Source organism: Puntigrus tetrazona, chromosome 15 (assembly GCF_018831695.1).
Source record: "Puntigrus tetrazona isolate hp1 chromosome 15, ASM1883169v1, whole genome shotgun sequence".
NCBI lineage: Eukaryota > Metazoa > Chordata > Actinopteri > Cypriniformes > Cyprinidae > Puntigrus > Puntigrus tetrazona.
This window is the reverse complement of record NC_056713.1, coordinates 4,662,153-4,686,191: the sequence shown is the minus strand read 5'-3', so window position 1 is coordinate 4,686,191 and position 24,039 is coordinate 4,662,153. Positions and strand designations below refer to the sequence as shown.

Here is a 24,039-nt window from a genome sequence, read left to right as displayed (position 1 = left end):
AAAAATCTACAGCATAATGTAATAGGCACAGTAATAAGTAATAAGATTTATTCAACGTGCACATCAATTTAAGATGAATATTTTAATTTAACATATAAAAGTGCAAGTATATCAAGTATATCTAAAAAAAAATTATAATAAATTGTGTAAATAAAAAAAACTAACAGTGCCAGTAGGTGGAGGCAATAAGGGAGTTATTCGGTCATTCATCGATTCGTTCCGATCAATCGTTTGATTCCTTCAAAAACACTGCCGGTCAGCAGGTCAGGTCATTAGGCTGGTTTTAGAGGGGTTTTGGCCACTTCCCAGCTGGAACGACCAGCTAAAACCAGCCTAGCCAGGCTAGGAGACCAGCTGAAATCTGCTACTTCCAGCCAAAAACAGCTAAGAACGTTCTGGGAACCAAGAATTGTTCGCTGGGAGGTTCGATGCGCCCTCGAGAAGTAACTCTGTACATATTTGAACACCAGACACCCTGCATAACCCTTTGGCAGTGTCTGAATAAATACACCTGTATAAATCCAGCATGAATGAAGAACAGATCGATTCTTTTTAATAAATCAGTTGATTCAGAAACCCACTCAATCCATATTTAATACCAAGTCATAGTTTGATCTGATGACTCATTTGGGCCGAATTGGAATTGTTCTTTTGAATAATAATTTTAAACGATCCATTCTTTTAAATGAATCGTTGGACTAAAAGGAATAAAAACAACATTCTACTTCATTATATTTTTTATATTTGACTGGCCATTGATAAAGAAAGTATTTTTATCAACATTATTTGACAGATCTGGATAATTTTACACAACATCAAAAAACCAGTTTGCATACACATTTTTTTATATATATCATTTCAATTAATTTATCACACATTAGAATAAATAAATATGAGCTGCATTAACAACTTCAGGTATCCAGGTACAGTACAGTTTCACAAAAGTGTACATTTACTCTCGTATCGAAACTTCTCACGATATCACGCAGCATGAGGTATTGATTTCATGACCACCATCCTGTGCAGTTTTCAGTAGTGTGCGTTGCATATATCACATCATTCTGAAAGATGAATCGTCTGTTTCTGCTGCTAGAGAAAGCAAGATAGCTTTTGGACTATTCTCAAACAGGGCGGCTCTGTTCTGCGTCTGGCCCTTCTTTACCCAGTGTCCATAAATCTTGAAAGCACAGGCATCGATGAGCTTGCGGATAGGCTTTACCGCATAGGGGTCGCTCTTGATCACTTCTTTGGTAACTGGCTTGGCACGTCGATAATTGCAGTAAATGCGCATCGTCGCCAGAACTGTCATGCAGATTACCTGAAACACAAGGGTTTTCTGTCAAATTCTTAAACGTGATAAAGCTGCAAATCGAATCATTTGAACAGACAGACTGTTGCCAACCAAATGAAGTCAGAGTAAGCATCTACTGTTGAGGGAGTAACTACAAAAGCTTACTTTTAAAGTTCTCCTATTATGAAATGTGTGTTCAGCGCAGCTCTGATTGATGGAAAATGTCCTGCAAAGTTTTAAAATCTGAAAGTGCGGTGTGAAGATATCGAAGCAATCGACTCTAAATCATTGAAACGAGCTGATTTGAAAGGAAGCCCAAGCCGTTCTTTGCCGCTAGGTCCCGCTTTTGGAGCGGTTGCAATAGCAGGTGGCAGCACTGCGCTCGCAGAACGCTGTTTTATCAGGCATCGATGAAGTCAAAACGGGACCCATCGGCGCAGATTAGCATCAGGGGTTTGGAAAAGTGAATCTTTGAGTGAATCGCTTTATTACAAATAAGTGTTTTTTGATCGTCAATCTGCCCATAATATGAACATTTCATTACCTATAATAGGGACACTTTAAAAAACACAACTACACTTAGATTGACACAATAAGAGAATCATTCAATCATGAGTCAATTCATTCAGGAACAATCCAAGTAACTTGCTTTGAATCACTGGCTCAGCCGATTCATTCAAAAATTTCCTTTGATTTGTTCATTGCTAGTAATTCAATAACTACATATTACTCTTGATTATACAGAACTCACCTTAAACTTCCTGTACGGGCTAAAATGTCGCACCTCTGCGATCACATATTGCTGGAAGAAAGGGTGGTTTAAGGCATCTCTGGCAGTGTAACGTGCCTCGGGATTCACCACCAACAACCTGGTGATCTGAGAAAGTTTACACACTTGCATTTAGGCTTGTATTCACTGACTGGTGAGAACTAAAGAAGTTGCTATTCCTAGATCTGCTTCAGACGCACCAGGTCTTTGACAGTGTCTGAACGGTCATCCCACTCCGGAGAGGTGAACTGGTAGCTTCCCGACAGGATCATGCGCAGCATAAGCATCTGCTTCCTGTGCCAGAAAGGAGGAGAGCCTGCAAGAAGGGTGTACATGATCACCCCCGCGCTCCAGCTGAAAAAACACAAGAAACGGTGACACTTCTCCATCCAGAGAAATTGGTTTCATAAGTTTGTCTTTGGTCGCCAAGACCAAGTAAATATATCAATACTTATTTGCATAGCTAGAAACTTCTTTTGGGCAACTTTTTTTCAGATGTCAAACAAACCATACATCAATGGAGAGCTGATTTATTCAACTTTCAGATGATGCATTGTGACAGGTTTTGTGAGAGTGTACTCACAGATCAACGGCGGTCCCGTAACCTTGGTGGTGAGGATCCATGGAGCATTCGATAATCTCTGGAGCTAGATAGCCTGGCGTTCCACATACCTCTGTGTGTGACACATAAAATCAAAGGAAGATGCTTATCAAAGGATGTGATGCTTGCACAACGTTATATATTTGTTATAATATAAATTACTTTTTTTCCTGTTCTTGTTTTACAATTAATCAATTAATATTTTATTGCATTACTTTAATATATCAATGAAAAACATTCTGTCCAGACACATTTTGTCTGAAAAAGTGTAGGTAGTAAAATAGTGGTGTATAAATACGTTTATATATATATATATATATATATATATATATATATATATATATATATATATATATATATATGTGTGTGTGTGTGTGTGTGTGTGTGTGAACATTATTTTATAAACATTGTTATAATAAATAATAAATATTATATTATCATATCTTAGAATTTATTGCAATAAATATGATAAGGTGTTTATATGATAGATATTATTATTTTAGAATTATAATATATTAAAACAAATAATATATTGTATAATTATTTATTCAGTATAAAAGCATTAATATAAAATCATAAATTTAAGATTGTGATAAGAAGTAAGAATATCTTATATATTAAATATTAAAATATAATTATATTTTTTAAGGTGCAATCTTTTTATTATTATTAATTAAATTCAACCTTTTAGAGTCTCACTGTGAAGTGTAGTAAATCTCCCTCATCAGTTATGTATAAAAAGACACATTTATGTAATTGACATTTATGTAAAGTCTTTCTTGGAACAGCGGCAGCTACTCTGTTCCCGGTTAAAGGTCAGAGGGCACACAGAAAAGCAAGTATCTCCTCCAGTTCCATGTAACATATTAACATGTTACATAAGGACAGGAAACCCAGAATCCAATGAAGACAAATAAAATGCAGGGGCTGATTTCTAGAAGGGGTGCACATTGGATGCAAAACATTCCCTGACATGATTAGGATTTGAATCAGCTCACGGACCAAAATGCAAAAGTTCACATCTATGTATTTTACAATTACATATACATGCACAAAAAAAAAGCACTTAAATTTTTTTTTTCCTTTTTTATCTTATCTAAACATAAAATCACAACACACACCTTAAGAAAAAACATCAAGTTGCTTACCATTAAGTTTTTGTCCTGGTGCAATCTGCACAGCAAAGCCAAAATCGGTGAGTTTGATGTTCATATTGTCGTCCAGAAGAATGTTTTCTGGCTTTAGATCTCTGTGCACAATGTTTTGAGAGTGAAGGAACTGAACCACCTCTAACAGCGAGCGCATAATCTTCCTGCAAAATGAAAACATGGTGCTGCAAATACATATATACGCAAAATGTAACGTACACTGAGATTACGGTCGTATTTCATCCTAAAATCGAGACGTTGCTGTGCAGGAGCTCATTCCGACCCGCCTAGGAAAAGTTCTGAGAAATCAATATACTAACCTTGTCTCCTTCTCACTTAGTGTAACCTTCTCGGTTAGGTAATCAAAAAGCTCCCCTTTCTTCATCCTGTGAGAACAGTATTTATTGCATTTAACAAATGACCAAACGTTAAATGTTCTTAGTTCATATGGTATCAATGAACTCCACTTACAAGTCAAACACTAAGAAAAAGAACGCTTTAGTTTCAAAGGAATCCTTTAGTTGAACTGGAGAGGCAAGAAACAATGGGTTCAAATCATTTGAGAAATAAATACTTTCTCAAAAAGATACCGTCACTGCAACGTTGCGGATACTTACTGATATTTTCTTGCCCACACACTTTCTTGAGGATGTCTATCTCTTTTATCGTGGCATTTCTGATCTCCTCGATCTCCTCAGGGCTCATCTTATCTGACGGCGTGATGTCTATGACCTTGACTGCGTAATCCTGAGCGGTGCGTTTATGAACGCAGCGTCGAACCACACTGCTCACCCCTCTGCAAAACAGAAATACTGCTCTCAATATCACATTATTAGTCTTCTGAAGAAAGCTGCAAAGCATGTAACGTCTTGCAATTAACTCGTATTGCATGTAACACTCACCGACTCAATTAACAATTTTGGAAATAATTAGAAAAACACTATCAAAAATTAAATATTACATAAATTGGGGTTATGACAATACCTTCCAAGGATCTCCTTTGGATCATACTTCTCATAGAAGTCCTGTGCTCCCGCCCAGTCAGGAATTTCATCTTCTTTGGTCATTATTATAGACCCAACCGAAACCCGTCAGCTAGTTCAGACATACACTTGTTACCCTCACTTTGTTACACACAGAATAAATGTTTAGAAGTTGATTATAAAATAACCGAATAATCACAATCTAATAACATATAGGAATTGGTTGTTAAATTATCAATTAACACAACCATCATTAATAATACAAACAACAAATACAACAACAAAAAGCAATGACAAATAATAAAGCTTCAACAATATAATAATAATAATAAGAAGAAGAAAACAATACCAGGGTACTTTGATATATAAAAGGGCACTAATTACCATATTCAAGTACATTGGTATTTACATGATACTGCCATGGTACATTGTATGATTTGTTTTCCATAGTAATACCATAATAATACCATGCAAATCCATTTCTGACATACAATCAAATCAAAAAATTATTATTCAGACACCAGATATAATTGTTGATTTGTTTTTTTTTTTACAAAATAAACTAACATGTTATACCCAAAAGCTCGTCATACAGTGGACTACCAGTAAAAATTATTAAAATTATGGACCAAATTATTCATACTATTAAGCATCGCATGGCAGTTGGTTGTACAGCTTACTTACATGTAACGGCTAACAGCTATTCAAGCTAATTCATATTACTTACCTTTCTATCAAAGTTATCTAAAATTATCAAGATGATTTTGTTCTGACACAGTCCTTGTCATAATTTATTATCAATTAATAGCGAATAAACTTCGGAAATTTGCGAAATGTTGACGGTGTCTGAATACATCTTGGCTTTGATTGTATGCCATGGTAAATTACCTCAGACTAGAGTATCACGGAAATACTATGTTATAGCTACATAGAGTAGTGTACGGATATATTATTTTCCGCCTTCATTTAGCACGAGTCAGAAACACAAGCATGTGTAATGTTTTTGTAGCCATTTTTTTTATTTGTAGCGTTCTGCGTTGTCTAAATATCCTGATATGCCCTCTGGTTGAGCGTCCCCGCGATGTTTATACAGCAGAAGCGGCTCCCATCAACCTGACAGCAGCATCATGGACGGCGACGGAAATCTGCTCACACGAAGGGATTACGAACACGAATTTGCAGCTACCGAGTCCGACATACCTGTTAGAAACGCTATCAGTGGTTGCGTTGAACAGCGTTGCTCTCCGTCGATTCGCGCGGTCAGATCTCAGTCCATATCTCTGCCTTCTTACGTTCATATACCGGGAGAGATACGACGGCTCTGTCGCCTGCAACAACACGGCGCCCAAAGGGCAACTGTGAATGTCAAGAGCCAAAAATAAAAAATAGGCGTAATAAAGACAGGCACAGTCACGTATCGTATTACGGTTATGCAGTCTAATGAGTTCTCACTTGTATGTATAAATTAATTACATTCTTACAAAATTATCCATACACAAATTATTTTATTCGAATGTAGCATGCTATCATATATGGAAGACGATTTTAAATCTACTAAATGTATCACATAAGTTGAGAAGCTGAGTCTTCTAATAAAAGCATAAATTGCTAGATTTTAAAAAAAGTCTGCAATGGTTATGCTTTATTTGAATAGACATTGTGGGTAAAAAATGAGAGCAGAGAGCATTTGAGTGTTTCTGATCCTTTTATTATTCACCATTCAAGACCACACCATTTGAATTAAACATTTTAATAATATCACAAATTCTCCTGCAGAAATACACATTGTGATCTCTACACAAATCAAAGCTGCGCTTATCTACACCAGATGCATAAATACCATGCATCACATATGTTACACACAATTTATTCTTTTTATTTTTTTCCACAAAGGCTCTAATATAGGATTAAGAGGCATTTTTAATATGAATAATTTTCCAAAAGCAAGCAGCCAGTGAATGCCTATGGAATAGTTGTGGTCCTGTCTCCAATCCAAACCTCATGACAGTCCTGTAGGCGGGAGAAAAAATATATATTTTGGAAAAATACAATACATATCCATTGAAAAACTATGATAATGGAAAACTACATACAAACTACATACGGTCCACTACATAATCTACAAAATTGTGTTGCATACTCCATATATACTGTTATATATACAGTTCATATAACAGAAAATTACAATAATGTCATCATTTACTCACCCTAAGAACATTTCCGTCTCTCCATTGAGAGTTTACACAACTACCACTTTTTGAAGCTTTAGAAAGTTCACTGAGATCTTGAAACAAATCCACACATTCATGCATGTTTTATACGATTAGCTGGTTTAATTTAGGTTTGTTTAATGAAAATATGAAGCTTCACTAGCTGAGGGTAATTAAATAATGATTTCTGGGTGAAATTTCCTTTTGAACTACCTTTAGTTTAAAAGGTTTCGGTATTAACCATGTGTTAAGCTATTGTCCAACAGTTAACCAGTTAAACTTTTTAAATATACTGCTGTAACAAAGAGAATTCATGCTACGATTCATGTTATTAACAAATTTATTAGCTATTAACATAAGCAATGCATTATATAGTTAGGCAACACTGATGATTACTGTTAAAAGCACAGCAATTCAGTTTTTGGTAGCTATTCTTTAAATGAACCATTTAAAAGGGCAATTTTTTTTTTACTTTTTTTTAAATTTTGCAACCGCTCTAGAGTTAAACAGTTGAGTTTTACTGTTTTTGAATCCATTAAGCCAATCTCTATGTCTGGTGGTAGCACGTTTAGCTGCATTGGTCATTTTTGAGTGAGATGCTAATGGTCTAATCAGATTCAATGATCTATGCTAAGCTACAGCTAAAAATGCTATCGACACCGGCTGAATCGACTGAAAACGGTAAAACTCTAGGGGAGTTGGAACATGAGCCTATTTTCAAAAATAGTGGAGTGTTCCTTTAACACTTTCCTCTGACCAAGGTTAAAAAAAAGTTTGTAAATTATTGTATTGCAAATATTTCAGTTACCGACATATTAGTGACTGAAAACTAGTTTACATTAGATAAACAGGCACAAAAATGATGGAGTGAAATTTGCACATTGCACTCCAAAAACAAAAAGTTTAATTATGCACATTTGTAAACCGGTGCCACTGCCGACATCTGTGTACGTACCGTTGGAGAACTTGCATTGCTTGAGCACTTCGCTGAAGCCCTCGCAGAGTTTGAGGTCGCTCTGTGTCTGAGCGCATTCAATGAACTGCCTCAGCTCGTACGCACAGGGACTCTGCTCCGGCTGCTGGTACATGGACGGCTGCTGCTGCTGCTGGTACATGGGCTGAGCCTGGTAGGGCTCCTGTGGAATCGTTTGGGATAAAGCAGCTTCAGGATTACGTCGCTATTTGAAAGCAGTGTTTGAACCCTTTGCAAGCCAATAGAAATGATATTAACATAATTGCTTTTCAGTACAGTTAGCGGTACAATATCTCCATAGAAGACAGCAGAAGGAATCGAGTAATGACATACGAAGCAGTGCCTAAATCCTTGCGTTTACCTGATAGGTGACGTCGGGCCTGGCGGCCTCTGATTGTCCACCTCCGCCGAAGCCGCCGGTCATGGCGTGCCCTATCGTGTGTCCGACGGCAGAGCCGACCGCTACACCCGCCGCGGTGGTCGCCATCTGAGCGAACATCCCCGGCTGACGGGGAGCAGCAGCAGGAGCCGCCACCGCCGACGGAGGAGGAGGAGCGGGGGCTGGAGCATATGAGCGAGGAGGAGCTGCTCTAGCCATCGGTGGAGGTGATGGAGAGGAGTAGCTAAAGTGAAACACACTGTCAGCAGGATATCTCCGTACAGGCATCACACACTGGGTTATCATCAGTATTTTTTTTTTTTTTTTTTTTTATGACTATTGTTCCTATATGTTTCTAAATGTGGTTGCCACACAGTGACTGATACACAAGTCATAAGAGTACAGTATATATATTTTTTTTAATTTATTGTAAATTTATTTGTGCTTATATTTATTAATAAAGATCATGCTCTATGAAGATATTTAGTCAATTTCCATAAATTTATCAAAACTTAACGGCATGATTTTCTAAGCATTTAGAATTTTTGCACAGATTTTCTACTTATATTTTCTCTACTTTAAAACCTGGAAGAAAGTTTAAATTCTATAAATTAAAAGAAAAATAATCTTACAAAATCACTGCATTTTCATGACATAACATTTTATAAGCATTTGTACCATAGATTTTAAGCTTTCACTTGCAAGCATGCATCAGTTTTACACCAAAACCTGGTTAAGCCTCATAAGTCATTTGGGGTCAATGTGACTTTTACTTAATAAAAAAAAAGCTTCCCTTCATCTCAGCGGAATAAGACTTTGTAACTTGTCATAATTATACATCTACATTCACATAAAAAACTGGGATTGATTCCTTCTTTCTGAAGATATGTAATTATTATGATCACTTTTTTTAACTGAAAATGAATGGGAAATTCTCTCTCTCTCACACACACACACACACACAAACACACACAAACACACACACAGTCTTGTCCTACAGGTGTCTTACTTTCTGTCAAATATCTATGGTATTTAAAAAAAAAATTCAGAATGCATCAAAAACTACAAAAATTATACTATTTTAAAGAATATTTAATTTTAATGTATTTTCTAATGGTAATATTTATTTATTTAATTCTGAAAAAAATGAATGGCTCTCTGTGCTGGTCAACACCATTTATTTCCCAAACTGTAGTCATCAGAAGCCGGCTCGTTCACGTACACTCATGTTATAAATGTATGCTCTCTACAATCCCCATCTCTATTGCTAATAACTAATATGCTAACGAGACATTAAGCCACTTTGTCTTCTGAAGCTTAAAGCTCTCAGTGATGGTAAAGAAGTTTGTTCCTGATTTAAACGGTTGGTGGAGTACCTTCACTAGCATTGCACTGACACACGTAACGTTAGCTCGTGCTACTCTCTCAACTAACCTTGGAGGACTCATCCTCGAAGTTCGGCTTCGGCTTCCTCTTGGCATGTTTCTTTTTTATGAATAATTCCAGAAACAGAAAGTTCTGTTGTTTTAATTCTAATATACTCTGGTCAGTGCGCTACTGACCTTCGCACTGTACTTACAATACGGGGACTTTTCTAGCGTATTACATCATAAAATTTCACTTCCGGTCATGCGCATACTGTACTTCCGGAATATGGCTGAGACTGTGCATTTTCAATTGAATAAAGCTATTATAACTATTACTATTATATTTTTGATAGACATTTTATAGCGTGTATAAGAAATACAAAATATATTGCCGTTGATTTTGCTCGTTTTATTTGAATACTAACACAGAATTATTACATTTTGAGAAGCACAAATAAGCGGGACTTTTAACATTTTTAAAAATGGGAAAAATGAAGATTACGTACAATGTATATAGTACATAATTCTTTAGTAATAATTCTATATATTATCTTACTATGACTGAAGCTTTTCAAGTATTGTAGTTACTGGAGTATTGTTTTCTGTGTATATAAATTATATACACTGACACAAATATCTAAAACAGTACAGGATTTGTATTATTTTTAAAACTTGACTTTTCACGTTATGACTCCTTGGCCAGACATAAGTCCATCATAGTTTTATTGCTGTCATTTTAAAGTAGATGTTATGAGTCTTTGAGATGAACTTCCATATATCTTATTCATTTGATTTAAAAGCTTCTCATTAGATTATTTGGGTTTATGGGCCTTGAGCATGACAATCAAAGAAATTTATGTTTCATTTCTGAGCTTTCGAAGCCTGGAAATCATAATTTTAAAAGAAAATATTTTCTCGACTCTTGGAACCCCTTTACGTGCATGTGTAAGTTATCAGTAAACGGCGATAGCCATTTTTGAATACACAGATTATTTCTTTATTAAACTGATTACATTTTATTTTCCAGATTCCAAATATACACTGGCCAATAACATCCAGGCAGCCTCTGAAAGAAAGAAAAAGTTTAAACTGCTGTAAAACATTTTAAAACATGAGTCGCAAGTGTTTCCTTGCAAAAGCAATAACAACAGAGACCCATTATCACTATTTTTATTTTACAGTCAAAAAAAAAGCAGTCGTCTTTACAGAGTGACATTTCTAAAAGTGAGGTGCTGAGCCCACAGCTAACAGTCAATCATGGTAAGCAATAAAAAAACGAACAAAAGAACAAAACGGTAACAAAACCAAAATACTGGTACAAAAGCGTTCCAACTCTCCTCTTCCTTTAAAAACAATGAGTTCAGTCAGTTTTACTCTCAGCTTGTGTTGCGGCTCAATCAACATAAGATTAACTCAACACGTCTGTCTGCACACCCACTCACACAAATGAGCCATTAAGGACAATAAAGTAGCGGGAAGGTGAAGTGAAGGGGTGAGAGATGACACTGGGACGTCATGATGATGACAATGGTGGTGACAAGATGCTGCTCAGTTTGCATGCTGTGCGGTAGAGAAGCACAGCTTGAGTGTATATGGGTATGGGCCATCTGCAGAGAGAAACAAAGGATAAGTCCACATCATTCAACATTAACTTATAAAATGGGTATCTTTAATAAGAATCCATTTCTATTTGATTCATCCAGTAAAGACCATGGTGTGTTTCTTTGGTATTTCTTACATCTCCCTGAATAAAACATACTGTAATTGTCCTTTTGTTTGTGAACTGCTGATCTGTTCTTATATTTAAATGACAAAATGTAAATAATTAACTACAAATACGTATCTTGATATATCAATTTCGGTCATATTGCCAACCCCTATCAGCAAAATAAAAGCAAAGATTTTTATTAAGTTTGCTTTAATTTTGTAGGGAACCCTGACAAAACCAATTAATAGCCAAACAAAATCCTCAACAGATGATGGCCACTTACTGGGGTTTTTCATCTGATAATGGTTCATCATAGCAAGAGCTTCCATGGCGTCATTAACAGATTCCCACTCCAAAAGCCCTGACGAACTCCTCTCGGATGTGGAACCTATTCATTGGAGAAAAAAAAAAAAAAAAAAAGAGGCACTGAAGAGAGGTATTGAAAAGACATAGATGACATTAATAGGACTCGGTTAAAAGACTGACATACCTTTAGCTGCAAAAAGTTTGACATTGGAAGGGCTCTTTACCCCAAGTTCTTCACAGATCTGAAAACGGACAAAGGTTGTAAATGTACACATCAAATAACATTGTGTGACGAGAAAGGTTCTGGCTTCCTGTAATGTGAACTGACCCTGGTAAAGGTGTCTGGTGAAGCCTCGGGTGCTGCATTGAAAAAGTGTAGGACGTTGCTGGGATGCTGAATGCGGTTCTTTGCTGCTTGTTCTGGAGAAGTGAAACGGTTATTTCTGCTTCCGTGAAAGTCTTTGAAGCTGCTGGACCCGTCTTCCAGCTCATAGGACTGACCAGGCATGATGGCCTGCTGTTTAGACACACTGTCACAAAGAAGAAAAAGAAAAAAACTCATGAAACAGTTGTAGTATGTATACATAGTCATTTTTTTAAAAATAAAATATGTATTTTACTTTTATTCTCTTCAAATTCTTATATTAGTGTGATGTATTTTTTTATGTAAATTCGATAAATTCTTATTTTCTTCTATTAAACCCTATATACTGAACCACATACAACCAGGCTGCTATCATTACAAAAAAAACAACAACACTCCAATTGGAACTTACCAAACATTGAGTTTCTGATTGAACAGGAAGTTGTTGTTTAGATGCGTGATGGCACGATCCACAGCATAGCAGTCTCCCATCTCCACCATAGCAGCTCCAGGCTTGCTCTTCATGAATTTCACCTACATCAGAAGGGGAAAAGTGGATGTTACATAAAGCTTTTTGCATTTTGTCAGTATCCAACATCATTTTATCTGGTCATCATACCCGTTCCACATTTCCATACAGGCAGAAGATGTTGAAGACCCTGTCTGCGTTTATTTTGGAGGGATCCAGGCCATAAACCATGATCACCGGTGAGTCTGCGTGTGCGCCATATTCACCCGGAGGCGGAGGTGGTGGGCCGTACTGCCCGCCGTAACGCTGACTGGTTCCACCGCGCCTTGGCCCACCCATGGGAGGCCCCATCCGTCGGCCTTCATAGGGCCCGCCGTAGCTCTCGTCTTGATATCCATGATAACCTCCTGAGAATACACAAACAACAAACAGACCACGTTGGGGTGGGGGTTGTGGGCAGGATAGGGGTGAACAAACATTTTACACACCCTTCGCTTAAGTTTAAGTTTTAATGTCAACACAGCACCATCTTGCTGCCACTGTGATAAAAGCACCCCAATTTGTTGTCGTTTTAACATTCACTCCCCTGTTTGCGAGCAAATGAGGCAAATGTGTTAACGCGTGTGCCCCCGCAAGCCTTACCATACTCTGGAGGGTGGTCTCCCAGCAGAGCCGGCTGCCTCTGGCGCTTGTTGGGGTTGGCATTCATATCTGAGAGGCAAGAGAAGGAAAAAGGCCAAGAAAAGAAAAGAGGGAGGGGCCAAAAAGAGGGGAGAGAGAGAGAGAGAAAGATGAGTTCGCTGAGAGGCGACAGGACAGGACACTGACTTTGTGAATGTTAATGTGATTGGCATGAGCTTTAAGTTCAGCAGAAAAGGGGACACATTCGAAACAAGGAAACAAAAAGATCTGATAACATTAAGGTGAATCTCACGAAAGTGCCAGTTACATCCCTTTAAAAAAAAGGTACACTTGCGTAAAGAAACAATTAAAATCACAGAATTTAATGTGACAAATCAAACCCACTTCCTCTTTAAATTGTCATTATAACATCTTTTGCATACAAATACTACAATGGGACTACATTCAATTACAGTAATGTGACAATGGAAGTGGGGTTTTTAATATGTCAGTGAAAACTACAGAGTTACGTTTATTTAAATTGAGCTTCATCCTTTACAGTCCAGGTTTCATGAGACTAACTACTTTCAAACCTGTCTTTTAAGGGTGTACCATCCCCGAACTAACGGCTGTGATAATGTAATTATGTCATACATTATGTGGTATATTATGAGTATGTGGGTGCGGGAGGACAGAATATCTACTGCAGACACACACCTTGATTGCCCCCATTGCCATCAGCATCTGCACCTGTTCAGGTACACACAGTGCAAACATCAATCTCACGGACATTTCTGAACAATCACATAACAGGTTTCTTACTCCATACTAAACACTTAGGGCACCATGCCTTTATTAACATTGCTTAAACGAAAATGATTGCTCTCTTCTTCTATTCCCCCTTTACCACCAAAATGATGCTGGTGACTATGCTCAGCTGGATGTCAAAACAAACTTTTTTTTTTTTTTTTTTTTTTTTTTTTTTTAATATGGAAAATTACCTGTATTGCTTTCATATCGTACTTACTACTTTTAAAAATACACTTTTGCTTTAAATAAAAATTCTATGACTATGAAATCACAAGCTAGCTTTGATGTAACTGATTTAATATCTCAAAGTTTACTTGGCTTTGAAGTGGAAGATAAGCGCATGCGTACAGCATTTGACAGCATGCACAAACATTAGCAAAAGACACACAAACAGTAACATTTCAGCACTATACATTTTCTACTCTCCAGAATTTACAAATGACAAAACGCAGCTGTATACTGTTGCTTTCAACTGCTGTCGATTTTTTCCTGCAACTACAAAACAGCGTAGTCACCTTGTGAAGAAAATTTTCGATACAAAAAATTAATAATTGAGGAATTTACGTGCAACACTGTACAAATCACACTAGCGGATGCATAAATTATTAGCGCAAACACACATAATGGTGGAAATGGTGGGAACAAGCACCCCGTCGGTGGAAAAGGGGTACTAATAACATAAAACATCTCTGAGGATCACAAGTATAATAAATGTCGCTCACAAAACAACAACCCATCCCAGGAATACACATTTTAATGCACCTTGCCGAACTACATCAATTGGTAGCCCAATGAGGAAGACAAAAAAAAAAAAACTGGGGAGGAAAAGATCAAGTTAGTCAAACATTTGGTCAAACACCCCCACGAAACATTAGACTAGAAGCGTATCACTCCAAGACAACAGAAGCTTGGGGTTACTTACAGTACAAACGCAAGGGTTGGGGGTTGAAGGATGGGGCAAGTAGAATATGCCGTAAATTAGCCACCGCTGAGCGTCTTCATGGCGTCCTCCTCCACATAGCACTTAAGAACTTTCCATTTCTTCCACCCACCAGTCCATTCAGTCCATTTCCCAAGTACTCTTCCTCGTTTCAGACGGGTTTCAATGCTCCACTGACGCCACAGCACACACGCCGTATTCTCATTTCAATGCCTGTCTTCCCATGGTGGTTGACAAGCTGGAGCAATTTATGCCCAATTCAGACTGACTGGTACTTCCACTAGAGACACAAAGCCAACCTGCATCATACGGAAGGTGTTACACAGTAGTCAAACGACTGGAAAAAAAGGGAAAAAATGTCACATATTGACAGAAAGAGAGAGGAGGAATCGTGAAAGGGAAGGACTAGAGGAGGAGGGGGAAGAGAGCGTATCTGAAACACCAGCCTCCAGGGCTTAACAGAGTACAAAAAAACTTGACGTGTCGGCTGTCTGCGTGTCAGTGCATCTGCTTGTCGAAATGTTGTCTGCAGTGTCTTCGGGTGTCTCGAGTGGTTTAGTGTCATCAGCTGTTGACGAGTGAAGAATCAGGCATGTCGATTTGTAGGTGTCGGGGTTTGTGTTGTAACGATCGGCACGGCGAGAGAGAAAGACGACGTACCCCAGAAAAGACAGACTGTTTGTCTGTGGACGTCAGCAGTTTGACAAGAGGTCTGTTTGCATTGTGTTGTGGTGTCACTTGAGGATGCGTGTCAAAATCATCCCTTGTTAGCAATGAGGTTAAGGTGGTGTGTCACAGTGGAGTGTGTCTTGCTCTTGACCCGTAAGAAACAACGGGAGAAAGTTGAATGGGTGTGGGAGCCATAACTACTTGCACCAACAACCCCAAATCCTTCAATGTCTTCGCTGGCAGTGTCATTTCTGTAGGAGGTGATGAGTGCTAAATGTTGCGTGATGAGGTGTTTGTCAGGATGCCTTGCAGTTTCACGAGAGTAAAATGAGTGTTTGTCCTTCTGGAGAAATATTCTCGCAGGTATAGGAGGCAGTTGTGGTTTGATGACTGGTACAGTGGTGGAAGTCTGAGGCACTTGTGTCTCCAGTGAAATCTAGGAAATGTCCCCCAGTGTCCAGATGTATTAAGTGTTCTGTTGTTGCACTTGATATTCTGGAAAGTTCTGTGCTTTCGTTTTGGTCTCTAAAATGTACCGCATAAATGTGATGGGCAAATGGCCTTAGCGAGCACCAAAGAACATCTCGTACAAAAGAATGGTTCGTTGATCTGTTATTTGTTTGCAACAGGAATTTCTTTGAGCACACCATTGATCAACGAAAAATCACAAAATTGTAATAAGTCAACATGAAATCATAAATCTCCCCATTTACTTTTAATATGCGTTGCTTGTTGTTTTGTAAACAATTAATCAATGCATGTCATTCCAATGAACAACATATCACAACATAGCACTTCCTACATCAATCACTAATAATGAATTCCCATTTGGAAAAATCAAGAACCCCACCACTTTTTTGGGTTGTGAACGTTTCATCTTAACCATGGTAAGTGTCTGATAATCTGCCTCAATGGTGCTAACCCAGTAAGCCACTTGCCCCTCACACTAATGGCATGTGACAGGCTTTGCTGGAAAAGGAAGCTTGTGAGATATCGGCAGGACAACATTCTGAGGAAGCCTTAGAAAGACCACAGGGATATGGATTTACCTTCCCCTCAGAGTCACGAAAACATAGAAAGCGTGGTGTAGACGCTGGTATGCCTAACACTCGGCACAGGGGAGGTGAAACAGCGGATTCATTGCTGCGATTCTAAGACGTCCCAATCCCACCCACTTATTTCCCCCACAGTGGCAGTAAGGGCGCAGAGAAATGTCAGATGTAGAATTAAACAGTACCTTGGCTGCTCAGGTTCGGATTGGTGTAGTCCCATGTATCCTGGTCATTCTTGAACACATTAAGGCGCGTAGGCTAAGAATAGGGGGGAAAAAAACATTAAATTAACTAAAACGATCTAATGCCCCATTAACGTCAATTAAATTTAAAAGAACCTCACCTTGGCATACTCGATCTTTAGTGTGCAACAGCCAGAGTATATATCAGCCCCATTGAGTGAGGCCTTGGCCCTTTGGGCACTCTGAACGGAATCAAATGTGTGGAGAGTTAAAGAAAAACAAAGGTAATCTCGTGTTTCCTGATTACAGAGGTTATTATTTAAACGCCTTCATGGAAGGCAACAAGGGTTAGTTCATCCCATCTATGGAGGGTCAGAGAGCTCTTGGAATTCCACAAAAGTATCATAGTGCACATATGACGTAAATTTAACAGACAAAAATGCAGTGACACAAATTACAGCTTTGATCTGCAGTCTGAAACAGTAAAGGATATTCCACCATGGCCTGGACACCATTCTTCCTAAAGATGACGATTCTTTGAACAGGACCACAGTTGTTGCAAATAGTATAGAGAACATCCTGTAGAAGAACAAGAACATTAGTGTGAAAAATTTCATTTGTGTTTAATAACTTTAGACGTTGCATGTGGGTATTACCGTGGTAATAGGATAAATAGGGTTCATGATTGTGAATAGCAAAACATTATTAACACTGCGGGAATCATCAGGGTCACCCGGCCTGGATATCTTCTGACTTGTAGAGTAGTTTACAAACGCAGGATGACCGGCGATGTAGATCTGGTTGTCGTTGGCATAAGTAACAGCGTTGCAAGACCCGTTCATATCCTCATATTCAACCAGGGCTTGACGCTTCTTAGGCATGAGTACAACATAACTGCAGAGAGATGGAGAGATATGATCCTCATTGCATTTCACTACAGGCAGAATTATGGGGTGGCAATTCCGACAGGGATGTAACAACTACCTGATGGTTCCAAATTCTTGCAGGGCTTCAACGATGTCGGCCTCCAAAACACCGTCCACTAAACCTCGGACATGCACCACAAGAGAGGGGAGGGTCTTGTGCGGGTCAACATAGTCCTCCTATGAAATAATCAAATTAGTCCAATAAACTGGCAGAAGTGAGTGTTCATAATTTTTAACAAGAAAAATAATGTGAACACAAACATTGCGATATGTATTAATTGCCACGGACGTAATTCTTTTTTTCCCGCTCGTTGTGATCAATAAAGAAAAGTCCATATGTGTTTACGGTTGCATGCAGCACAATCCATTCATTCAGTAGGCTAGCAGGACATATGTGTGACGTGGAAAAACATGCTTTTCTTGCTCATGTGTTACATCAACATTCGCTACATAATAATTTTACGGTTTCATATTTGTGTTTTTGTAATGCTTTTGGCGCAGACCAATCAGTGTGGTGTAGCTCAATTGTTTGGTTAGCTTGCTCGCTAACTAGTGCTATTGTAGCCAGCTAGCTACCTAAAGAGTAGTCAAATGAAGCCCGCAATTAAATAACAGATAGTGTGTAAGCAAAGATTTTTCTTACTGTCGCCATTCCCCCCTCGTTTTCCGTTTTTTGGCGTTTTGTTGCTCTGCCGCCTTCGCTGTAGTAGCGGGCCGTCTGCGTCGCCATGTTGTCCCGTTACGATTCACGCGCATCAAAATGAAATGGACGAAAACTACAGAAAATGGAACAGGCGGGGGTGACGCCTTCCGGAGATGAAGCGTCAATATTACTGGCGGACAGGAACCGTCAATCATTACTGCGGTCCGATGAAAATAGCGCGGCACTACGTTGAGGCCAATGATTGGACAATACATTAGTAACTCAGAACAGCGCTCGGCATCTATCAGCGAGTTGATACAAGACCCACGCGAAGCCTTTAATGTGTTGCTATCTCGATTGTTTCACAAGATTACGAACCTTTTCTCACAAAAAATGCCATAAGCCTGTAATCTGTTTACCAATGAATCACAGACTAACTGCTTTATTAAAATCTGGTTTACAAATCTGGTACACAAGGTCGTCCATCATTTACTACACAATACAAAAAGTAGACAGAAATGAATTAAATAAATATCATCTATCAAAGGATTATGGAAGCCATAACTACTAACCCAATTAAATTAAAATCATATATTAATGACTTTAATGTTATTTAATGCAAATAGCATATAAACAAACATATTCCCTTAAACAGGCCTTTTAAATTTGGTGAATTGTTGCTGACACATCAAGTTTAAATCCATCAATGTGGTGCAGTTGCTATAGGAAGGGACTAAAAATATGCTTGAGGATATCAGATAATGTTGTATTTTATTATTAAGGCAAAACATTTGCACCTGCAACCCTGTCGTTTTCACACACTTTCTGTTAATTTAATTGTATTTATCTCTGCAATGCATAGATCAGGGACTAGCTACAGGCCACCAAATGTAAAAAACGCTCTTCCCTCCCCCTTCATATTTGAAAAATTGCAACGAAACACTTTTTGGCAGTCGAGGGCAGCAAAGAGTCAAAGTTTCAGAGTATAAGAATCCGTCTGAGCTAAATCTTTAGTTTATAGCAAGGGTGTCCCGTCCTGCTCCTGGAGGTCCAGCATTCTGTTGTTTAGGACCAACGTCCTCCAATACTTTAGTTTTGTAGTTTGATGCTAAAGACCTTATTTAGCTTGTTAAAGCGCGATAGTGCTTTTCTCCATGGCCTTTTGAATCACTGCTAAGATTAAGCTGTGCTATCAACAAGCAGTTGTGATCGATATACTGTGATTTACAAACACTTATGATTCTTTCTTCACCATGATAACCTTCACAACTTTTACTTCCTTTGAAGCCTTGATACAATCAGAAACTTAACCGCACCATGGTTGCATGACTTTTGTCACTAAAATTGGACTAAAACTAGTTTGCAAGAGCACTATTATTAAAACGTCAAATATTACCCTCTTATAGTCCAATCCACACCCATTTCTGGCTAAATTATATCAAATTATATGAATTATGTGAACTTTGATATACCGGTCTCAATAAAACACACCTATCTTTAAATTGCAATATACACCTTTTTTGATGGGAGTCATTATTAATTATTAATTTGCAATGAGATCGCTTGATGCATTGAAATTGTCCCACACAGAGCACCAAATGAGTGTATTTGGTCGAAGCTGTTTATTAAAATTGATTTAATAAATACACATAGCATAACACCAAAACCAGGTGTGAATATGCTGTTATTTATTGAGCATTAGTTTTTCTTCTTGAAGACTTGATGGCAGAGTTTGTCCTGGCAATGGATCTCCTGCAAAGAGAGAGAGAGAATGATTAGCATCATTAATATATGCCAAAATGTACAGCGTCACCATGTTTATTTGGGTATGTATGAGCTCGGGATGCCATGTATGCCAGTAGAACGGAATGTTTTATGAAAATAATTCAGTAGCATGATATATAATAAAGCACCATAACGCCATAAGCGTAAACATCGTAAACATGTCTCCCTCGGTTTATTAATCAGTGCAGTTCTTTACCAAGTGAAGCAGGTCTCCTTCAATCCACTGCCTCCAGCCACGGTTCTCCTTTTCTCCTTTTTGCACACACACCAGTTTATCGCCGTCCCACTTCACCAGGGTCTGACATAAATAATATAACGAATATTAATAAGAAATATTTCAGCATTTTGCATAACACTTACATGTGCCGTTTTGTTTATAATCTGCATTTATAAGCTACACATTATACAAACGTAATGTAAAGAGTAAGATTTCTGCTGCACAAAAAAAAAAAATTAAAAATACAATGGCATGGTTTATTATTAACTACTTTCATCTTTATGATTTGATTTAATTAACCATGTAGATCATTTAGAATCATCATAAATCTGAGCAAAGTAATTATAATATGGCTAGCTGTGCAATACGTAGTTAATTAGTTAAAATGTATCAAATTAAAATAAATTGATTATCGATTCTATATATAATCAATGTCTATTCTGTGTCATTCTGTTTTTAAGTAATACTCTTTCTGATGCATACGCATCCGATTTGTTTATGTTTTTAAATGTAACATTGTATTATCATCTCATACATGACTATTACAATTTTCTAATAAGTCAGAACAAGGGGGAAACAACAACAGCACAAGGGTTACGCGACTCTGGTTTGGACTGTCTTGCGTTTCAAACACCCACCTTAACAATTCTGTTGTCCAGGGCTTTCGTGTGCTCCTCAAACTCCTGCCCGATGACAAAATCAACATTATAGTTCCTGAAGGTGCTGAGCGTTTTCGTCTCAAATTTGTCTCCGTTCTGCACAATGACTTTAGTCTGCTTGAGATGCACTGCGATCTTACGGGTGGCAAAGTCGATATCTGTCGTTGAAGAAAAGAATGAAATATTAAAGCCTTGTAAAGGAAAGATTAAGTCAAGTCACCTTTATTTATATAGTGCTTTTAACAATACAGATTGTGCCAAAGCACTTAACAGTATTAAATTGGAGAATGCAGTGCAGTGACGTGAAATTAAATTACAAGATTAAACGTTTTGTATCTGTGCAATCAAATTCTGTGACAGAATTGGGAAAAAAGCATGTGGCAGAAACCACACTGTAAAAAAAAAACATCAGTAAATTTGCTGTAAAAAATACGGTAACAACATTTTAGGTTTTACGGTTTTATGTTAAATTTACAGTTAAATACCGTAATTTCACTAACTGATATAATGTTAATATACCAACCTATTAAAGTACTAAAATGTGTTTTGTACCTTTGAAATACACTGATAACCACCAAAAGCAGGCGGTGATGAGAGAGTCACATGATGAACCAAAGCCTATCACAGGCAGCTTTTAAACACTAAACATCTTCACGGTGAGTTAAACTGAAACATGCAACATTCATTTAGATGCAACTTTAACTTTAACAAACGTAACTGATAAGAAAAAACATAGTTATAAACCCCCCCCCAAAACATCAAATTCAAACAACATTTTAAATGCAATGCAATATATAATTTTCTCTGTAAGTTGTACAGACATTTTGATTCTGCAACATTATTTAAAATTCAGTTTGGATGGAAATTTCTTCCACCGGGTGAAAATAAGAAGTTAATCCCACACTAAAATCGATTCAATATATGTAGGCCAGCACGACTGATTCAGTTTACGTCAAAACTATGTCAGCGTCACATTTCTGACATTAGTTTGATTTGCTCATTTGACCTGTTTTCGGATTTGAACTGCGTGTCTTTTGCAACATAACTGTCCACTGGGAAAGCGCGAAAGCATTGAAAGAAGGCTTTGAAAGCACTGGGGACGCTGAAGAAAACAGGGCCATATTTCATCTGTGATGCAACAGACTGGCTGAAACGACCTCACGTATATTCATAAGCTGAGCCAAAGGTGGCCAAAGTGTTCAAGTTCACTCGTCTGCCACCTTTATCAAGGCCACTGATAAGAAAGTATGACCTTGCATGAACTTTGATCCTGAAAAAAGCATTTATTGATTCATTTCTTGCAAAGTAAATACAGATTTCACCATTTTGTTATTAATAAGCACAGCCCATGCAATAAAATGTGTCACAAAATTATAATTTTTTTTGCTAGATTGACATTCATGCGACCTCAGTGAATGCACGAAAGGGGTTATATCATGCACTACTTCCCCTTTTTTCCGATTTTGCAACCACTGCATTTAAATTTTTATGTTTTTTCAGTTTTATTTTATTGCTGATCCCGTTTTTTTCAAGTAACGCATGATTTGTTATGGTATTAGCTGGGCTTAATTATAATAACCCATATAATCCCTGTTTACAAGGCTTAAGTCTAGTCTTAGACTAAAATGTAAATCTGAACAGTTTCAACTGACTGATCTTAAAACATTGACAGTGTGTTGGTTTTGTCTTAAGATGCACACCTGTGCTTTTTTCTAATACACGTTTATAAAAATTACTTAAACGTCCTAATTGAACTATGGCCTAATCCTGGCTTAGTCTAAGCCCTCTCTATGAAACCAGGCCATAAAGTCTCAGATATTACTCAATACATGCATTAAGATCCGTTGAAAAATGAATATTGGCAGGATATGACAAGAATTGACAGAAACTGACATGAAATGTCTAACTTCTGTCTATCTTTTTTAACCTGTGATTTTGCAACAGATGCAATTATGCAGGGTTACAGTGAACCCTGTCCGTGAAGAACAAGATAACTTCCATGCAGATATAACCTAATCTTCATCCCTGGAGTGTAAATGCTCCTGCTGATAACTGTAGGATTCCAGCAGGGATTCGGTAACAGAAATCACATACCCAGAGCCTTCATGACATCCTCAAAGCTGTCGTTGCTGACCATCTCCCACGTTCCATTGAAATCGGCCGGCATCGTGAAGCTGGATGTTGCGTGTTGGTGTGTGAGAAGAGGTGAGGACGGCCTTCTATAACACTGTGTGTGATCGAAGCGTAGGAACAGAGTTCTTTTGATAAGACCCTTTATCTTCTTTGAAAAAGGGGTGGGCTTTAGAAGTGGGATGTACTTATGTCAGCTTTTAATATGGCCTGAGAGAAAGCTGTGCAGATATTGCAGTGGTCATGTGACAGCAGTATCCCACACCGTAATGCTATATACTTCCTCATAATTATTTCGATCTGAAGTTTTCAAGAAACCACAGTGAAGTACTGCGCAACAGATTTGTAATGTTTAAAACATTCTTTATGAATGTCTTCCCATATTTTAAGTTCAATAACATCTTGTGGAGTTCAATAACAATTCAAACCAAATTCAACCAAATATATATATATATATATATATATATATATATTTTGGATATATATATATGTGTGTGTGTGTGTGTGTGTGTGTGTGTGTGTGTGTGTATGTATAGTCTCTCATGATCACATGATCACCAAGGCGCCACTAAATTCAAGAAAAAGTACAAATTAAATTACAGTAAAATTTCTCTATACATTATAAACAGTAATACTGACAAACATTTACAATTTTAAATAATAATGTTTTATATTGTAACATATTTTAAAACGTAATTTATTCCTGTGAGGCAAAGCTACATTTACTTATCAGTGAAAAAAATATTTTAATGTGCGGAAAGCATTTTGTTCAAAATATACCGTAAAATGATTAAATTAATAATTTTTTTATGTGGAAATCTTCACTGTCGCTTTGGA

The 24,039-nt window shown here is 37.6% G+C and overlaps 4 protein-coding genes across 5 annotated transcripts; all 4 read right to left on the bottom strand.

Moving 5' to 3' along the window:
- Nucleotides 1-722: 722 nt before the first annotated feature.
- On the bottom strand, nucleotides 723-6,168 carry phkg1a (phosphorylase kinase, gamma 1a (muscle)). Its single transcript, XM_043259539.1, has 10 exons — nucleotides 5,993-6,168; nucleotides 4,794-4,904; nucleotides 4,427-4,605; nucleotides 4,281-4,335; nucleotides 4,130-4,195; nucleotides 3,810-3,973; nucleotides 2,644-2,734; nucleotides 2,261-2,414; nucleotides 2,043-2,168; nucleotides 723-1,318 (listed from the first exon to the last, which is right to left on the bottom strand). The coding sequence occupies exons 2-10, from the start codon at nucleotides 4,874-4,876 to the stop codon at nucleotides 1,052-1,054; spliced, it is 1,185 nt and encodes a 394-aa protein (XP_043115474.1). The 5' UTR covers nucleotides 4,877-4,904; nucleotides 5,993-6,168; the 3' UTR covers nucleotides 723-1,051.
- A 310-nt stretch (nucleotides 6,169-6,478) lies between these two features.
- On the bottom strand, nucleotides 6,479-9,963 carry chchd2 (coiled-coil-helix-coiled-coil-helix domain containing 2). The gene is made up of 4 exons (XM_043259540.1): nucleotides 9,789-9,963; nucleotides 8,337-8,598; nucleotides 7,958-8,138; nucleotides 6,479-6,802 (listed from the first exon to the last, which is right to left on the bottom strand). Exons 1-4 carry the CDS (start codon nucleotides 9,833-9,835, stop codon nucleotides 6,792-6,794), a joined length of 501 nt encoding a protein of 166 aa, XP_043115475.1. The 5' UTR covers nucleotides 9,836-9,963; the 3' UTR covers nucleotides 6,479-6,791.
- Nucleotides 9,964-10,875: 912 nt separating this feature from the next.
- On the bottom strand, nucleotides 10,876-18,568 carry hnrnpl2 (heterogeneous nuclear ribonucleoprotein L2). 2 transcript variants are annotated; one of them, XM_043259222.1, is made up of 14 exons: nucleotides 18,412-18,568; nucleotides 17,827-17,945; nucleotides 17,499-17,736; nucleotides 17,336-17,421; nucleotides 17,004-17,100; nucleotides 16,846-16,918; nucleotides 13,907-13,939; nucleotides 13,211-13,279; nucleotides 12,719-12,975; nucleotides 12,512-12,633; nucleotides 12,064-12,265; nucleotides 11,920-11,977; nucleotides 11,713-11,817; nucleotides 10,876-11,328 (listed from the first exon to the last, which is right to left on the bottom strand). In XM_043259222.1, exons 1-14 carry the CDS (start codon nucleotides 18,496-18,498, stop codon nucleotides 11,270-11,272), a joined length of 1,605 nt encoding a protein of 534 aa, XP_043115157.1. In that variant the 5' UTR covers nucleotides 18,499-18,568; the 3' UTR covers nucleotides 10,876-11,269. The 2 variants fall into 2 exon arrangements, with proteins under 2 accessions (XP_043115157.1, XP_043115159.1); XM_043259224.1 differs by lacking the exons at nucleotides 13,211-13,279; nucleotides 13,907-13,939.
- Nucleotides 18,569-20,014: 1,446 nt separating this feature from the next.
- rbp2a (retinol binding protein 2a, cellular) lies at nucleotides 20,015-23,333 on the bottom strand. The gene is made up of 4 exons (XM_043258233.1): nucleotides 23,167-23,333; nucleotides 21,052-21,230; nucleotides 20,393-20,494; nucleotides 20,015-20,163 (listed from the first exon to the last, which is right to left on the bottom strand). Exons 1-4 carry the CDS (start codon nucleotides 23,237-23,239, stop codon nucleotides 20,110-20,112), a joined length of 408 nt encoding a protein of 135 aa, XP_043114168.1. The 5' UTR covers nucleotides 23,240-23,333; the 3' UTR covers nucleotides 20,015-20,109.
- Nucleotides 23,334-24,039: the final 706 nt, after the last annotated feature.

Excerpts from the sequence above, each read along its gene's own strand:
- hnrnpl2 (XM_043259222.1), bottom strand. The coding sequence starts at position 18,498 with ATGGCGACGCAGACGGCCCGCTACTACAGCGAAGGCGGCAGAGCAACA. Across the intron at positions 17,422-17,498 it reads CTATTTATCCTATTACCACG|GATGTTCTCTATACTATTTG; the intron begins GTAATACCCACA and ends GTTCTTCTACAG. Across the intron at positions 17,101-17,335 it reads GGTGTCCAGGCCATGGTGGA|ATTTGATTCCGTTCAGAGTG; the intron begins ATATCCTTTACT and ends AACTCTCCACAC.
- phkg1a (XM_043259539.1), bottom strand. The coding sequence starts at position 4,876 with ATGACCAAAGAAGATGAAATTCCTGACTGGGCGGGAGCACAGGACTTC. Across the intron at positions 3,974-4,129 it reads CTAAGTGAGAAGGAGACAAG|GAAGATTATGCGCTCGCTGT; the intron begins GTTAGTATATTG and ends TTCATTTTGCAG. Across the intron at positions 2,415-2,643 it reads TACGGGACCGCCGTTGATCT|CTGGAGCGCGGGGGTGATCA; the intron begins GTGAGTACACTC and ends GTGTTTTTTCAG.
- chchd2 (XM_043259540.1), bottom strand. The coding sequence starts at position 9,835 with ATGCCAAGAGGAAGCCGAAGCCGAACTTCGAGGATGAGTCCTCCAAG. Across the intron at positions 8,599-9,788 it reads TCGAGGATGAGTCCTCCAAG|CTACTCCTCTCCATCACCTC; the intron begins GTTAGTTGAGAG and ends GTTTCACTTTAG. Across the intron at positions 8,139-8,336 it reads GGCCCGACGTCACCTATCAG|GAGCCCTACCAGGCTCAGCC; the intron begins GTAAACGCAAGG and ends ACGATTCCACAG.
- rbp2a (XM_043258233.1), bottom strand. The coding sequence starts at position 23,239 with ATGCCGGCCGATTTCAATGGAACGTGGGAGATGGTCAGCAACGACAGC. Across the intron at positions 20,495-21,051 it reads TGGACAACAGAATTGTTAAG|ACCCTGGTGAAGTGGGACGG; the intron begins GTGGGTGTTTGA and ends TATTTATGTCAG. Across the intron at positions 20,164-20,392 it reads AAGGAGACCTGCTTCACTTG|GAGATCCATTGCCAGGACAA; the intron begins GTAAAGAACTGC and ends CTCTCTTTGCAG.